Source organism: Lissotriton vulgaris, chromosome 3_1 (genome assembly GCF_964263255.1).
Source record: "Lissotriton vulgaris chromosome 3_1, aLisVul1.2, whole genome shotgun sequence".
Classification (NCBI taxonomy): domain Eukaryota; kingdom Metazoa; phylum Chordata; class Amphibia; order Caudata; family Salamandridae; genus Lissotriton; species Lissotriton vulgaris.
Window position 1 is genome coordinate 979,440,447 of NC_141689.1, and position 18,195 is coordinate 979,458,641.

An 18,195-nucleotide genomic window follows, 5' to 3' on the forward strand; every position below is an offset into this window, starting at 1 on the left:
CGCACGGCTGCCCCAGCCAAGGGGCGTCCCGGCGCTAGCTGCCATTGTCCAAAGGAGACTGCTGAAGATATAAACTGAAGTGAACACAACATAACTAACTAAAAAGGTGAGTTTTAATGGCTTTTCTGAAGGATAAAAGATCCTTCATCTCACGAATCTGGGCTGGGAGTCCATTTCAGAGCTTGGCAGCTAGGTATCTAAATGAACGACCGCCCATTCGGCTTAATTTGATGCGGGGGATGGTAGCCAGGTTCTGACCCTCCGACCGAAGAGTGCGTCGGGGAACGTAGGATGAGAGGAGTGGACATAGCATGGGGGGGGAGGCGAGTTTCAAAATTTTAAAAGCAAGGCATAAGGTTTTAAAATGGATCCTCTTTTCAACTGGGAGCCAATGTAGGCTCTTGAGAATAGAGGATACCAATTTGTGCCGGGGTAGACCCGTCAGAGCTCTCGCGGCAGCGTTTTGAACTCACTGTAGTCTGACTTTCTCGGCCACGTTAGTTCCCAACAACAAGGAGCTAGCGTAGTCCAGCCGCGAGAGAATTGCTGATTGTACCACCACTTGGCAGGTCTGATGGTCAAAATATTTAAAATAGGCCGAAGGTTTCGTAAAATTCCAATACATGTGGCAGCCACTTTTTTACTGTGGTGGTTGAAGTTCAAGGCAGAGTCCACCCATACTCCTAGGTTTTTTACCACATTTTTGGGTACAGGTGGTAGATCCATAGTTTCAGGCCACCAGTTGTTTCCCCAGGCCGTTGTGTCTTTACCCAGCAGCAGGACCTCCGTCTTGCCGGCATTAAGTTGGAGGTAGTTTGATGACAACCAGCTGGTGACATCTGCGAGGGTTTGTTTGAAATTCTGTGCACTCAAGCCGCTCTCGTCTTTTAGTGCTACCACCAGCTGGGTGTTGTCGGCGTAGGACACCAGTGAGAGCCCGCGCTTCCTGGCTACCTTTGCCAACGGAAGGACATAAACATTGAACAGGGTGGGGCTGAGAGCAGACCCCTGGGGTACTCCCTGTTCAACGGGACATTCCTTAGAGAGATAAGGTGGGATGGAGACCCTAAAGGATCTGTCTGACAGGAAAGCCTTGAACCAGCTAAGAGCCTGGCCGAAGACCCCTACTTCCTCAAGTCTGGACAACAGCACCTTGTGGGAAACCGTGTCAAAGGCAGCACTGAGGTCTAAAAGAATCAGAGCTGCCGTTCCTCCTGAGTCTAGTATGGTCCGGAGATGTTCAATGACACTCAGGAGGGCAGTTTCGGTGCTGTGCCCGGCCCGGAAGCCATGTTGAGACCTGTCTAGAATGGAATTAGACACCAGAAAGTTGGTCAAGGTGGAATTAACATGAGCTTCCGCCACTTTGGCTGGCCAAGGAAGCAGAGAAATTGGCCTGAAATTCTCAGGTAGGTTAGGGTCAAGTGAGGGTTTTTTTATGATAGGAGAGACCCATGCTTGCTTCCAGGTGGCGGGAATGTTGGCCGTAAGGAAGGAGGAGTTAGTAATGTCTCTGAGTGGGCCTAGTATTATTTCACCAGCTTCTCTAAAAAATTCAGGTTTCAGGGGATCTGCGGGGGAGCCTGATTTAATTTTGCTGCATAGTGTCAGATAACTTTCATGACTAATTGCCGGAATGATGGAGAGTTTGGGTCTGTGAGAGTCAGTTAAGGAAGTAGGTTGGGACGTAGTCGGAAAGGAGTTGTAGATTTTCTTAATTTTATCCATGAAAAAGGTGGCCAAGTTATCACAGAGAACAGGAGAGATGTTAAGGTTATTTACAGTTTTTTTAGCACTAAGCTCTTTCAGGATTCTAAAAATAGTTTTAGAAGCATTCTGGCTATTGTGAATTTCAATGGCATAATATGCAGCTCTGGTTCTACATATATTGCGGTGGTAGATTTTTTGTAGCTGGACATATAGGGTCTTGGACGTGGGATCATAGTCCCTTCTCCATCTACGCTCTGCTATTTTTAACTCTTTTCTTAGTAAAGTAAGCTCATTGTTGAACCAAGGGCTGGATTCATGGGTTCGTGGCTTTATCCATTTCGCTGGAATCAGCGAATCTAAAGCTTTGTTGATCCGGTCGCAAAGACTGTCATACCCTAATTTAGGATCTTCATTAGACATGGGGGAATCTGCTGTGAGAAGAGTGTGGAATTCCTCAAGACGAAGTTTTTTCCATGGTCTTTTCTTAACCTGCCGAGCAGGATTAGGGTATGAGTCGCTCCCAGAAGGTAGATCCATAGTCACTAGGTAGTGATCTGTCCAAGTCATGGGGATGGGTGGTTTAACCTTCATGTTGGTCAGGTTGGAAAAGATCGGGTCTAGGAGGTGCATGCCACTGTGCGTGGACCCACTCACAAGTTGACAGAACTGCAAGGCAGCTAAATCAGCTATTAAGGAATTAATCTTATTATCTGTGGTGGTGTCAAAGTGAATATTAGGTCCCCAATGTGAGAATTTGGCCTGATATTCAGTGTTCACTATTCTAGTGATCACTATGTATCAGTCCAAACAACCCTTATGGTGATTGGTTGTAAGTCAACCGATAGACCAGCTATCCTAGTAGCATGGACAAGAGCAGTCTTCGGGCTAAACTCTAGAGGGCGTTTTAAGCCAGCTGTTATACCATCACATATACCCCTTGAACACCAAGTGAAAGGACACCACACAAGTGTTATGAAAATAAACAGTGTATTTATTTAGATCACAACAGCCCTGTACTCTTTATGAGGACAGGGTACAAAGCACACAACAAAACTCTTACGAAAATACTTTAAGTTGCACAATTTACACAAATGCCCGAGGGGCGCGGAAAACCATATACTATGGAAGTGGAATGCGAAATTACTAGCAGGTAAGTACTGGACTAATAGGCTTTGGAATCGCTAGGACTACGTTACTGAACGTTCAGATTACTAGTAGGAGGCCTAGGGGACTCGGTGCAGAGTGTGCACTCTCACGCGGGATGCGGGACAAAGTCTATGGGAGCTAGTAAAAGCACAGTTAGTGTTCTCGGGCGAACCCGATAAGGTAGGTCGAAAACGACAGTGGATCTGGACCCTTGGATAGTGAGGCTATGCTGGGGCACCGAAATGCCGAAGTTACCTGGCCCAGGGGCTGTGGCTGCATAGGTCTGAAAAGACGTCGGAAACCTTCGTTGACGAACCAGGAGCCTGAAAGAAGGAGTTGCTGGCAGGCGACCAGTGAAGATCGTTCGAAGTGATCCAAGCCTGGATCGAAGATGGATGACACCTGAAAGCAGAGGGGACCAAGTTCTTAATCACTAGCCAGTGATCAGATGGGCACCAGGATGGCACCGGATGGTAGTCACCTCGACCAGGTGAGTGGGCGACGCTGGGCTCTGCAGTCTCACGGACCAGGCGGCGATGTCCGCGACCAGGATGGAGGTGCGAGCTGTCCCACGATGGTTGATGCTGTCGACGTCGCTGGACCCAGGATTGGGGCAACAAGTCTTGGCAAATTCAAGCCCACGCCGTGGACCTAAAATGGCGTCTGGAGTGGACCAGGAGGGTCCGGGGTGCTCCTCTTTTGGAAGGGAGCGAGGGCCAGTCCGGAGCAACCAGACCAGCAGTGGTGATGTCGTCGGTCGTCGTCGGGAAGGCCACAAGCCAGGGGGCTAGTAGCCAGACAACGCGGTGAGCAGCCAAAAAGCAGAAGGGCCCCACGCAGATCTCGTGGATGCTGGGGGGCTGGTCTTCGGTGCTGGAGCTGCTCAGGGTCGGGGCTTCTCGGACCCCAAAGCACTCACCAGAGGATCCCTCGGCGGTCGTGCTGGATAGAAGTCGTGCAGTTCTGATGATGGCCGGTCCCTCGAGGTCTCGTCGCACCTACGGTTCTCAGCTTAGCTGTAGAGGTAGGTAGAGGTCAGAGGTGCCAGGGAAGCCGGGTCTCGTCGAGCTGGCCAGTCGGATTCCGGAGGAAGGACGTGCAGCAAACCGCAATGTTCTTAGATGGTGCCTGCGGGTGCAGGGTGACTACTCCTTAGCCACAAGGGAGAAATCTTGAGAAGAAGTCGAGAGTTCCTTTCGTAGAAAATAGTTTCTTGATTCAAAGATGATCTAATTTGGAAGGGTCCCCGCTCCTGCCTTTATCCTAAAAAAGGGGTGGGTACGCGACTAGGTCCTGCCCTAGGGGTGGGACCAGGAAGGGGGGTGGTTACACCCCTCTCCCATGCCGGACTTTCCCCAGGCCAGAGGCTGGTGTGCCCCTGGAACTGGTTCTAGCCGGCAGATGCGTAGTGAGCACCGGGGTGCCACTTGCAGTCACCTTCCTGTAAAGCCCTGCCTACCCAGGATACACAAAACCCTGTCTGGGATGGTGCTAGCACCGCCCCTGACAGGAAACCCTTTGTCCATGCTCCCCTCGCTGGAAGGACCCCCAGCTGCAGGGGGTCAGACTTGTGTCTGTGGTGGCAGCATCCATTTTGTGATGCTGAGGCTCGAGTTAACTTTAACCGGGGTTCACAGTTACATACATGTCGTGTCCCTCTAGAAGGGTGGAATGCTAACCCCGTCGCCAGAATTGGCGAGGGGTTAGTATTCCAATTCGTATGACACCTTACTCGGCATGTTTTGATAAAGCGATACCAGAGATAGCATATAACCGCAAGGATTATAATGCACTTAAGAGTATATGGTATGCGTTATCATGGAACAGCTATTAGGACTTGGTTCCGCAAGCTGCAAACGGGCTCAGCTCATGCCAGAGCACCATCTCACACGATTCCAAGCACTCTGCCTTCAGGATTGTCAAGGCCTGCCATAGGAGTGACTGATAGGAATCTGTGTGTCCATTTTAGGGTTAGATATAGGTATACTATATCTAAAGCAAAGGGTGATTACACCACCTTGCCCCAGCTGTCGTGCAGCCAGGTGTGTCAGATTTAGATGGCCAGCCAGGGATGGCATAATGCATGCTGCAGCCCCTGGTAGGCCCTGGGTACACCTATGCCCTGAGTTACAGGGTCTGATAAGGTGGCCCAGTACCAATTGGATATGTACCTAAGGTACAGGGAATCCACTTTACAGAGAGAGCAGTAGGCCTGGGGTCCTGATTGGCAGGGTCCCAGGCCAACTAAGTCGGAAAACCAGCAAAACACCAGGCAAAAAGTTGGGGGCAACCATAGTCAGGTATCCACCTTCCTACACCCAATAATAGAGAAATTAGCGGTTTTAATAACCAAGGAGCAGGCATTCTCTAGGAGGGATCTTATGAAGTTTGCGTCAGCGCCCGGAGGTCTATAGATCAAAAGACCTGTGAGGGTAAGTTGGGGGTTAATGTTTTTTATTTTTATTTTTTAAATTTTTTTTTATTGAACCTTTATTAGTAGTATAAGCAATTACAAGTATGGGCCTACAACCATCCCGGCCGGCCGCTAAGTTAAGCAAAAGTACAGCAATCAATATGCAAGGTCATAGCATTTCGAAAAGCCGGGGTCATAAAATACCAGAACAGATCTTGTAATCAGGTGCACAGACTTGAAATCAGGATTTGAGAGGTTCATTTTCAAATAAGGAAATAAAAGGTTGTCGCCCAGTCATACACAGTCCTACAATACTGCGCGCGAATCAGGATATCTACAAACAGTACAGCTACGAAGGAATTATCGGGGGAAAGATACACAAAGCAGGAGAAATGCAGGCACAACCCCAGCACATAGCGAGTCTAAACCCCACCCCTCAAAAACTAAACATATTGCAGAGACCATGAACGTCGATGACACTAAAAAGAGAGGAAAGACTAAAGGGCCATAGAAACAAATACCGAACAAACGCCGATCCCCCAACCCCCCCACCCTGCACACCTGCAGAAGGCCATGGCCTACCCCCCCAGCAGCGTGCCTGTCGCCCTAATGGAGACCCGAAATATAGAAAGAAGAAGATGAGAAAAAGAATAGGAATAAGCGGAGGTGGGCCCTCTGTCTTGCCGCCCGACCCCACCCATCACCCCTACACCTGGGGAATTCTCAGAAATGAAGTAGTACAGTACAGAAGAACATCAAGTCCCGGCCATGACAGCAAGAAATCCCGATCAAACATACCCACAGCACCGTCTGTTAACAATAAAACCAATAGACTGCGAACCACATCATCCCTGTCCCTGTCTGGCAATGGTACCACCAGAAGTCCACTCGTCAACCGGTTGACCAAACAGCCCGAGGGGTCCAAACAATCTGGGCGGGTCATGTCGGGCCGTAGCCATAGGAAAGTACAGCCATCCAAACCCATCCAAGTATCGACGCGGAGATCCGATAATATCGACGCTGACCCTGGAGACTTCCCAGAGTTCACACACAGTAGTACCATCCAGGAAAGGAGAGTCACACAGTCCAGCAAGCGCCACAACATAGCTGGGGCAGTCCAATAAGGAAAATAGCGTTTTGTCCTAAGCCGCCAGTTGAACATGTGTCCCGAAGAGACATCCATACATGTAACCGTGTCGGCCCAAGCGGACACGGGAGCCGGGTCTTTCAGTGGCTCTTGGTACCTAGGCAGGGCCGGGACTCCCTCCGCGGACTCAGCTGCAGATTCGTCGGCTGTCCCTTGGGAGGGGACCGAGGCCGCTAGAGACGGCGAAACAACAATGGCGGCCATTCTTCTACCCAGGTCCCGGGCATGACAAATCAGGGTCTCGTGCAGAACCGTTAGGGCAGCCAATACGTCCTTGGATGTGGGCTCCTGGGTACATTGCAAGCATCTCGGCCCCACTCGTGCGACAGCCGTCCGACATGGACATGGACCGTAGAGGAGGGCACCAGCCGCCATCATAGTCAATTTGGCCCCGTCCCTCTTCACCTCACTAAGGGGCCAGGCCCCAGTGCGGGGTGTCACAAGGTGTGCCACCGGGGCTCAAAACTGTGAGGCGGGCTCCCCGAAGGAGAGTCACCAAAAGGCTAAAATCCCTGCCGCACCCCGGGAGTCGCCCGCCTATATCGGGGGCAATCCTTGGTTATGCCCAGGCAAAAAGTTTGGGGAGGGGGCAGAGTCATGCGTCCCCTCCGATCCTGTCTCGCCACACTGCTCCTCAAGGGTCACTGCCAAGTGGACCGGGCCTTAACCGCCATCAGCGGCCCTTCAAGTCAACGGCACCCTCCGGCCGGCTCCTCACCGCTACCAACGGCCGTTGTTGTTGCAGCCGCGGCCGGATGCACGTCCAGGTCAACGCCCCGGTCTCCTCACCAAGTGAGCCGCAGAGCAGTCGGGGGCCAGTTCTCAGGGACTACCGCACGCAGGAGCCTCAGGAGCAGATGGTAAGTGCTCGTTCTCCTTCTCCTATTAAAGTACACCTTTGTGACTCAGGATAAACACCAGGATATTGGGGGTTAATCTTGATATTATATCGGGCGCATTCACAGTCCTCAATCTCTGGTCTAGTGAAGGTACAAGTAAGGTGGGATTTAGCGATCATCGCTATCCCGCCACCCCTACTGTGTCTATTTAGGGTATACGTAGTCTAACCCTTCGGGGTAGCTAGATTTACAACAGAGTCCATATCATCCCTCAACCTTGTTTCTGTTAGAAATAAGATGTCTAAGGTGTCATTGGACAGTAAATCGTTGATTTCCAGGTGGAGTTTTGGCAGGGACCTGACATTCAGTAGTCCTAGCCTGAGGTTTTGCAAAGGGGCTTTAATGCAGGACGGTGGTAGTGAAAGTGTTGGTGGGGGAAACCACAAGGACACACAGCGAAGGTGTTGCTGTGTGAAAGGTAGAATTTAGTACAGTTGTCATGCCAACGATTGAGAGATAATAACTCGTGCTTAGAGTACCTATGTTCACCTTTCTTAATTACTCCTGGTGCTTGGGCGAGGGGCGACGTACGGGCAGGACTCTGGCGCGACTCCGGCGCAGGTCCGGCGTGTCCGCTGCACGCGTCAGCTACACGGAGGCATGACTGTTTCTTTTATATGCTGTGGACTAGAGCGCTGGAATCTTCGGACTTCCCCCCAAGATGGCGGCCGCAGTGCTCCGGGTCCGTGTGACTCAGCGCCAAAATCGGCCGAGCACCGGGAGAACCAGCAACAGATGCGGGGCACGGGGTCAGCTACTGCCTAGTCTGGGGTAGGTAGAATCAAAAGGCGATAATCCCTTGAAGTAGGTGCAATTTTATGTTATTCCAAAATGCAGCGATTTTACTAGGAGGAGAGTGGTGGCGAAAATTAAAGTGCAGTATTTCCTCAAGAGTGCAAAAAAAGTAATCTAAAATGCGGCGATTTAAAAGAGGAATAAAGCAAATTCAAAATTATCAGTCACGCAGGTACACAACACAACCTCCCGGCTTCCGTCTCAGGAGGGACAGCAAACAGCAAAACAGGCTTAGCTGGGGCTCATTTATATGCTGTGGACTAGAGCGCTGGAATCTTCGGACTTCCCCCAAGATGGCGGCCGCAGTGCTCCGAGTCCGTGTGACTCAGCGCCAAAATCGGCCGAGCACCGGGAGAACCAGCAACAGATGCGGGGCACGGGGTCAGCTACTGCCTAGTCTGGGGTAGGTAGAATCAAAAGGCGATAATCCCTCGAAGTAGGTGCAATTTTATGGTATTCTAAAATGCAGAGATTTTACTAGGAGGAGAGTGGTGGCGAAAATTAAAGTGCAGTATTTCCTCAAGAGTGCAAAATAAGTAATCTAAAATTCGGCGATTTAAAAGAGGAATAAAGCAAATTCAAAATTATCAGTCACGTAGGTACACAACACAACCTCCCGGCTTCCGCCTCAGGAGGGACAGCAAACAGCAAAACACAGGCAGAACCACCAGGGTCACGCCATGATGTTTCAGCCACTGCCAGAGGCGCAGAGCCTCCTGGCATAGGGTCCACGACCCCACCCCGCCCTGTTTGTTGCAGTACCACATCGCGGTGGTGTTGTCCGTGAACACCTGCACTACACTCCCCCGGACAGAGGGGAGGAATGCCTTCAGTGCAAGCCGGATCGCCCGCAGCTCCAGAAGGTTGATGTGGAGCCGGGACTCCGCTGGAGACCAGAGGCCTCTGATCTCCGCCTCTCCCATGTGGCCCCCCAGCCCTGGAGGGACGCGTCCGTCACAACTACGTGCTCCGGTTGGGGTAGGGAGAGGGATCTGCCGCTGATCCAATCGCGGTCCGTGAGCCACCACTGCAACTGTCTTGCAGTGCGCTACGAGATCAAGATATGGTCGGATGCTGGGCCCACTGAAACTTCAGGTCCCACTGAAGAGCCTGCATCCACCACCTGGCGTGATGCACCAGAAGGATGCAGGAGGCCATCAGCCCCATAAGCCGCAGCATCAACCTGACCGAGACTCGGGATAACGGCTGAAAGATCGGATTCAGAGCCTGAATATCCCGAACCCGCTGTTCGGAAGGATAAACCCGAAACTGCGCCGTGTCTAGAACTGCTCCGATGATGAGGAGCTTCTGAGAGGGACACAGGTGTGACTTCGGCCCATTGATGGAGAACCCCAGCAGGTGCAGGAGGTCGGCCGTAGTCTGGAGGTGGCAGAGGACTGTCTGGGGCGAGCCCGCCTTCAACAACCAGTCGTCGAGGTAGGGGAAGACTGAGACACCCAACCTGCGCAGATGAGCTGCGACCACCGCCATCACCTTCGTGAACACCCGTTGGGCGCTGGTAAGGCCGAAGGGGTGCACGGTAAACTGAAAGTGCTGTGGCCGACTATGAACCGCAGGTAACGCCGGTGGGTTGGCAGGACGGGGATATGATAATAAGCGTCCTGCAAGTCAAACGCTACCATCCATTCTCCTGGGTCCAAGGCAGGTAAGACCTGAGCCAGTGTCAGCATCTTGAACTTCTCCTTCCGGAGGAAGCCGTTGACGTTCCGCAGGTCCAAGATAGGGCGTAGGCCCCCTTTGCCCTTCTTGGGACCAGAAAGTAGTGGGAATAACAACCACATCCTACTTCTGGCCCAGTAATGCGCTCGATGGCCCTCTTGGCCAAGAGGGCCGTAACTTCCTCTTGTAGAAGTTTCAAGTGATTCCCAGACACGCGGTGAAATTGCGGTGGCATGGCTGGAGGGGTCGCCTCGAAGGGGAGGGAGTAGCCCCTTCTGACGATTTGCAGCACCCACCTGTCCGATGTGACAGTGCGCCAGTGGAGGTGGTGATGACGAACACTGCCCCCCACTGGCGTCACATGGGCCTGAAAGCTCGGACTAGGAGGGTTTTGAGGCGGATGCTGCAGGGGTAGGTGTGGACTGGCCTCGCCGTTGTCCCCGACTGCCGCCACGGCGGTTTCCACGTCCGCCACCGCGCTGGATGGTAGTCTGCGGCCCGTGGCTGGCAGGACGTGTGGGGGCGCCCCTTCCTTGGCCACGAAAGGAGCGAAAGGCAGCCGTTTGCTGGCGCGGGGAGGAGAGGCCCAAGGACTTGGTCGCAGCCCTGGAGTTCTTAAAGCGCTCAAGCACATGGTCTGCCTTGTCGCCAAAGAGGCGACGGCCATCAAACGGCATGTCCATAAGGGTGTTTTGAACATCAGCCGAAAAGTTGGCGGACTTCAACCAGGCGTGGCGACGAATCGCCACCGTCGTTGTCATCGCTCTGCCCAGTGAGTCCGTGGTATCCAGTCCACATCGGATGGAATACCGTGCCGCATCTCGACCCTCCGCAAAGGCTTGGGCGAGTTTAGTCCGGGCCTCCTCTAGACATTGTGGCAGCACGTCCGCGACTGTGTCCCACAGAGAGTGGGTGTAACGGCCCAAGAGGCACGCGGTGTTGACTGACCGCAAACTCAAACTCAGGGAGGAGAATAGCTTTTTCCCGTATTGCTCATACCTCTTTGATTCCCGATCGGGGGGAGCCGTCGGGAATGCGGTCTGGGAGTTAGAGGCCTGTATGACCAGGCTCTCGGGGTGGATGGACAAGAAGCAAGGGTCCCCCGGAGCCGGGTGGTGGTGCCTTGCCACGTTCCTATCTACAGGCGGACCTGTAGCGGGCTTGGACCAAGTGCCCAGAAGGACGTCTGATAAGGCTTCATTAAAAGGCAGCAGAGGCTCGGCCGAGCTTGCGGGCGGTTTAAGGACCTCAGTGAGGAGGTTACTCCTCACGGCCTACCATAGCCACGGTAGGAGAGGAGACAAAACCAGTGTCGGCGAAGTGTCCAGACCACTGGCCTCCCCAAGCTCACCTGTCCAGTCCTGAGAAGACTGGCACTCACGTGCCAGAGGGTCCTCTGACCCCTTCCAATATTCCTCGCCATCCATCTCCTGGTACTCCGGTTCAAAGGATGGGGCTGGGTCATAGAAATAGAAATCTCCAAGCGGCATCGAATACGGCGCCGCTCCGACGCCGAACCTGAATCGGGGGTAGGACCTGGGACGACGTCGTCCTGGGACGGCGCCGGGGGCGACACCCTGGGGGCCGGCGCCGGCGAGGTCGTGTGGTTGACCGCCGACGACCCGGATCCGGAGCCGGATCTTTCAGGGCCCTGTGGCGTAGGGACCGCAGTCGCCGACGGCGCAGGGGGCGAAGCACCCGACGGCGCCGGGGCCAAAGCACCCGGCCCGCTTGGGGACCCTGTCGGGCCGCTTGGCCCGAAGGCGCTGCGGAACCCTAAGGAGGAGTGAGCGACCTCATGGCCATGAGGAAGGCCTCGATCTTCTCCGGCGTCGCGTCCTGCCCAGAGACTGACGGGTATGGAGCAGGCCGCGACGCCGCGGGGGCGGTGTCGCCCGAACTCCCACCCGCGTTGTGCGAGCGTCGGGGTGAGTCAGAAGAGCGATGTCGCTTCTTCGACTTCTTGTGCCTCTTACCTGAGGACTTGGAGCTCGAGGAGTGGTGTCAATCCTCAAAGCAGTGATGACTCTGGCCCCGCGACCAGTCCCTCGACTTCCTTCCGGACCGGGACCTCGAGCGGCGCGGGGCTGACTGCCAGAGCTCGAGTCGCTTGCGGGACCGCTCCCGTCTAGCTTTGGACGTCAGGGCCCAGCAGTCGGAGCAGGACTTGTTGTCGTGGTCGGGGCCCAGACAGTGAAGGCACCAGCGATGGGGGTCGGTTACCGAGATCATACAGCAACAATCGGCGCAGGGTTTGAACCCGGGCATCCCTACCGGCACCGGAGTCGAGAGACTTCGAAAGACGATCAAAAAGGATCGAAAAAGTTAGTCAAAAATGGACTATGGGTACAACTGTTTCCGGATCGGCGGTTGCTGGCGCAGAAAAAAGAAGAACTGACGTCAGCGCGCGAGGGCGGCGTCTAAGTACTCCGGCCACGTCATCCCAACGTCGACGACGGACGCGGACCCGCAGACGATGCCTACCAAGGGTACTGCTAGGCAAAAGTACCCGGATCCAGTCTGACGCCTGGGGATATTCTAAGGTAAGGAATCGAATGCTAACCTGTTTCTTTCAGATATAAAACATACAAACAACTTAAAGTGTAAAGTTATGATTGTAACATACGTTTCGATCGATTGAGAGGGGGTGGTGTAGAAGCTGCAACTTGGGGTGGAGAGGAGGTGAAAAGCAGTTGCCTCCAAATTCCTAAAGGACATGCAAGAGCATCTCAACTAAAAGCTGTGATTCTCAGGAACAGAGAGGCAATAAGGAAACCAAATATGCAACTCTTGGCAACAATTAAACGTTATCCAGTGTATGTGAGTAGAAACCTAAAGCAATTGGCTCTGGGGATCTCCAATAACATTCTTCCATTAATACCCTTTATGTATGGATTACAGAAAAGAAGATGCTTGGTTCAGGAAAGTAAGTTAGAGAAACTGCATGTTCAATAGGAAAAATGATCTCTTAGCCCAGGCTGCTTGGAAAGTTTTATTTGTTTGCATTAAAAAAGGACTCTAGTCTAGACATGGAACCACGATACACTTTTTATGTGTCAAGCAGAAATGTACTAGAAGAAACCTGCCCTGGAAACTTTGGCTCACATTGTAACTTCAGAGCTGTTCTTAATTCTAGTACCAAACGTGTACCATGTCAGGTAAACTTATTTTTTAATAAAATGGTGTATATTTGAAGCATTTTTTAAAAAAAAGAGATACAACTATAATCAACATACCTGAATCCATGGTAACAGACTTTGGTGGTTTGGTAGGATAAAACACAAATGGAAATATGGCTCCAGGGATTTGGTTCTGTATCTGGTAAAGTAATAAGACAATGAAATGTATTTTTACATTTTAGTGCCTAGCAGTAAATTTAATCTTGGAAATTTGTATTTCAGGAAGTGTACCCAATTTAAAACATACAAGTCAGTTTTGTAAATAAGTAGAGATAACAACATTTTGGATTTAATCAACTTTTTTTTAGACTGATGTTGGCTCAGCAGCTTTCTCAATAATGCAGTTTTTCAAAAACCAAGACATGACAAAACAAAAGAAGTACTGACAATGCCAGCCCTACTGGCTTTGTCAGTGCTTGTTTTGTACTCTTATTTACATCACAGTCTACTCATTGAACTTCTCTCTCCGCATTGTAAAATATGTATAATGCTCATATTGGTCTAAAAAAACACACATTTCCATAGCCGCCTTTTGCACCTAAGGGAACTACCTTTGTGTGTGGATGTGCTCCCTGTGAAAAAGCAGAATGCCATCACTCATAGAATGTCTGAAGTGGGCTGCCCTATGCTATTGGGTGGAGAAAAAATGTGTCTCTTTGTTCATAAGCCTGCATCAATAGTACAGTGCAAGCACACAGGCAAGGTTTTCTCTTACTCAGACAGGCACATGCCCCAAGTAAATAAGGACACGCACCCTTGACTACGCTTAAGTGTAAAATGTGCAATTAAGAAAAGAGTTAACAACGGGCAGCAAGCGCTTCTATTTGATTTTTGTGATAACATATGGGCACGAACCTGGCCCAGGGGCCTTTACAAGAGTACAGTTACCATCAATCACTGTAAGAATATATTTTGAGGCACAGCACCAGAAAAGAGGAAAAGAGACATTCAAGAGAGATCAATTCCAAGTATGTTTCAAAGAGTCGTAGCTCCTTTTTTAAAATAGCACAGCAACTGATTTTAAGCCCTCTTCTGGAATGAGCGGTCTTATCCCCAGAGCAGTTTAAGTAGGAAACAGATGTTCTTTGCCATCACTGTGACTTTTCTGTGGAGGTTGAGCCGATTGTCATAGATGAAGCCAAGGGACTTGCCATTTTGAAAAATGATGTGTTGGCACTCAAGGACAGAAAGGGATTCTATCACGGAACCACAACATAAAAAACTGTGGAAACATGATAACAGTGTGCGACGAGCAGAAAAATTGCAAAGAAACAGTGACTAACAACACCAACAGAGTAGTGTCAGCACCGCAGAACCCAAGGGCAGGGAAAGAAGAAGGACAAGCCGAACCCTACGCAGTCACCCTGCCTGCACATAGACAGCCTCCCATCCCTGTGCCCCAGAGGCAAAGAACATGCGTAAAAGTCATGGCACACGTAGTAAACCTACCACCCCGATCCTGAGCAAGGAACGGGGCCAGTCTAAATACAGACGGGGACAAAAAACCTCCAAGCCACCCCAACATAGAGGACAACCACCCACAAGGGACAAGGGCAAGACATGTCCAGATGACCCTTAATCAGAGGATAGCAATGGAAGGAAGGGAGGGGAGGGAGGACAGGGATAGAAAGCAATCCCCCCAAACCTAGAGTAGCCAGAGCAGCAGGGCACCTGAGCACCAGAACCCCATCCCCAAAGAACCAAAGGAGGAATGAACCGCCCCCAGACGGAGCCACCCGTCAAGAACAAAGAAGGCACTCACAGGAGAGACAGCCCCCCACCGGGAGGCGAGTACCGAAGACCAACCCAAGGGTCCTCGCAGAATAGGGGTGGAAGGGTGGGACCATGAAGGAATCTGCAGCTAGAATCGTCTCTACCATATACATCGAAGGTAAGTAACTTGTACATCTGATAGAGACTACTATCTGCAGATTCCTTCTAGTAGAATAGATACCCTATCAATACCACGTGGGGAAGTAGGGTTTGCGAAAGGACACCACCAGCCAATACAGAACAGAGGGCCCCACAGGGGAGCAGATCTGTGGACCAGGTAGAACCTCGCCCCTACCAGGCAAGGAAAACCCCCACAAGCAGAACCCCACCGACCCCAAGGGGGTGTAGGGTGGAAAAGAAGGCTGAAGACGCCCGTACACTCACAGCAGAGGAACCAAGGCAAGGTCGGAGAGGCCGAAGCACCCTACTCCCCAACAAGGCAACAGAGCTTCCGCCCAATGCCAAGACAGGAAAGCGGAAAAAGAAGCCTAGAGAGCACAAGGAAACGAGGGAAAAGAAGGCAACCCCACTCCAGATGGATCATCCCAGACCTCAGGGCAGGAGCAGGGAAAGCAGGAGATGCCCGGGCACACCACTACGAGTGCCGCGCACACGACCTCAGGAAGCAAAAGCAACCTACCTAAACGCCATGGGGAACAGGCACCCGAAGGCGACCAGAACCCCCTAGCAGAGTGCAAGCCATATGACACCTACCACTACCCCAAATAGGGTATGTTAAGTCCCAAGATACAGGAACCCTCTTTGGAATAACTTCCGCAGCAGAAGAAAAAACTAGAGCCAGGTGTGAGAAGTTGGCCTGATATATAATGTTCACTATTCTAGTGAGCACTTTGTATCAGTCCAAACAACCCTTATTGATGATTGGTTGTAAGTCAACCTTATAGACCAGCTATCCTAGTAGCATGGATACGAGCAGTCTAAGGCTAAAGACTCGAGAGGGCGTGTTAAGCCAGCTGTTATACCACACATGTACCCCTTGAATACCCAGTGAAAGGACACCACACAAGTGTTATGAAAATAAACAGTGTATTTATTAAAATCACAACAGCCCTGTACAGGTTTCAGGTTTTAAAGTCTTTATTTCGATTAAAAAAAAATCATAAAAGACAATTAATAACAGACATTGATTAGCAATAAATTCATTAACAATAAAAAAAGCATTAAACAATGTAAAGACAGTCCTGAGTCAGATTTTCCTTGAGGGGAAAAAGGATTACAAATAAGTTCCAAACAATAAAATATGAGAAGTCAAAGGTATTCAAGGAAAAAAAGAAGAGGGATATACCATCGGTGTGTTAAAAAAAGTCTAAGTTAGACTAATGTTTTGCCCTGAGTATCCAGGCCCAGCCCAGGTATTTGGCCGTACACACTGTAATAACTTCTAGTGTGTTAGTTCTTAATACATGAATGGCCTCCTCAGATTTTCTAATGGGCAGGCGCTGAAACAATGGTTTTAGCCATTTAGCCCTAGGAGCATGGTATCTAGGACAAGCAAACAGAAAGTGGCCCACTGTTTCCTTGTGTCCTGGGCACCATTTACAATGATCCGTGGTACTTGATGGCCAATTTTTCGTGAAGGTGTTCAATGGCAGTGAGCCCACCCGGAACTGGTGAAAGAGTTTCCTGTCTAAGGATTTGGAAACCTTATCCCAATATTGTTCTCGAGATGGGTCCAGCTTGAAGGAAAGGAACCTACCCGTGAGGTTGGTAGAACTGGAGGCATTGATTCTAGTCAGACGGAGCATAGACCAATACAATTCTTTTAATGCCAATTTGGAAGGGAAGGTACCGGTGGCAGGAGATATCCATAACTGCTCTAGGCCCATATCCATCAGGATGGATTTTACCGTTTGGAACCAGGGAATTTTCTCCGATCCCCTGATTGACCTAACTTCTGCTACCCCGTTTGCAAATAGTGTAAGCTCGGGGGAGGTCCATAGGCGCCTCCAGAAAGCAACCAGTCTAAATCTGGCCATCTCATTAATCGGAGGGCATCCCAAGTCCAGGCAGAGGGGAATAGAGGGGGACGACTGTGGCAAGCCTACCAAATTTCGGAGGAATTTATACTGTATTTTGTACAGACCCGTAAGATCCATGTGGCCCCACAAATCTGCACCATATAGGATCGCAGGATTGATTTTGGCATCATAGATTTTAAGAGCTGGGGTGACCCGCTTGGTGATAGATTTCCTTTGCTCGCTAAGGAGGCAGCCAGTAAGTCGAGCAAACTTGAGATGTTGAGCATCAACTTGTGCTTTCCACTTCAGGCGACTATCTAGCGTAACCCCCAGATAGATCATGTTCTCCACTTGATCCAACTTGATTCCACCCATACTAACTGAGCTCCGGACAGGACAGTTCTTAGTTAACACCATAAATTTGGATTTTCCCACGTTCACCTTAAGGTCGCTGATGACACAGAACTCCTCGAAGCGGTCTAAGGCCCGCTGTAATCCGCTGCGTGTTCTGGAGAGGAGTAGGGTGTCATCAGCAAAGATGAGCATTGGGAAACGCTGTCCTGCCAACATAGGGGCGTCTGTCGGGGTCGATTCAAAAAATTTGACCACTTGGTCAATGAACAATAAAAAAAGGGTAGGTGCCAATACACACCCCTGACGAACACCTCGGGTGACAGGGAAAGGTTCGGTCACTTGGCCCTGTCCTCCCCATCTTACCCTCGCAAAGTTCTCCTCATGCAGTTTAACTATCAGGTCGAGCAATTCTACAGGCATTCCTAAATTCCTCAAGACTCCCCACAGTTTGTCCCTCGGGACTAGATCGAAGGCGGACTTCAGATCAATGAACGCTGCGAAGATGGTACCGCCGCCAAGCTGCACCACCTTCCAGTAGATCAGACAAAATCTGAACACCTGGTCGATGGTGCTTGTTCCCGATCTGAAGCCCGCCTGCATGGGGGATAGAATGGCCTCCATTTCGATCCAGCCTTGGACCCTACCCAAAACCATTCGAGCAATGAGTTTTTGCATAGAGTCAATAAGACTAATCGGGCGGTAGTTTCCTGGGTCAGACCTACTGCCCTTTTTATAGATCGGTAAGATCTCCGCCCCCCTCCAAGACTTAGGTATTCTTGCACCTGCGGCTATGGAATTTGCCACCTTGATGATATATGGTATCCACAGGGCGGGGTTAGCTTTAAATAGATCGGCGGGTATAAGATCCATACCTGGAGCTTTCCCTCGCATAGTGCAATTTAGTGCCAGCTCGACCTCGCCTTCTGTGAAGATGAGTGTCTCGCTTTGGGTAGTGGGTTGGTATGTCGTTTCCAAAATACTGGATGGCATAAAAACCTCGCCACAAAACTGAGTAGAGTAGAAAGTCACCCACACGTTAGGGGGCACATGGTTTGAGGGAATACGTGCGTCCGGGTCCTTCCCCCACTTAACTAATTCCCAGAATTTAATGGGGTTATTG

General features: G+C 50.9%; 1 protein-coding gene across 4 annotated transcripts in view; it reads right to left on the reverse strand.

Moving 5' to 3' along the window:
- VPS13A (vacuolar protein sorting 13 homolog A) overlaps positions 1-18,195 on the reverse strand; it is a 2,146,181-nt gene that overhangs the window by 621,401 nt on the left and 1,506,585 nt on the right. For all 4 annotated transcript variants that reach the window (XM_086961343.1, XM_086961342.1, XM_086961345.1 and 1 more), the window contains one exon: positions 13,027-13,108. In XM_086961343.1, the coding sequence (XP_086817469.1) occupies positions 13,027-13,108 (82 nt within the window). The remainder of the gene's footprint in view (positions 1-13,026; positions 13,109-18,195) is intronic.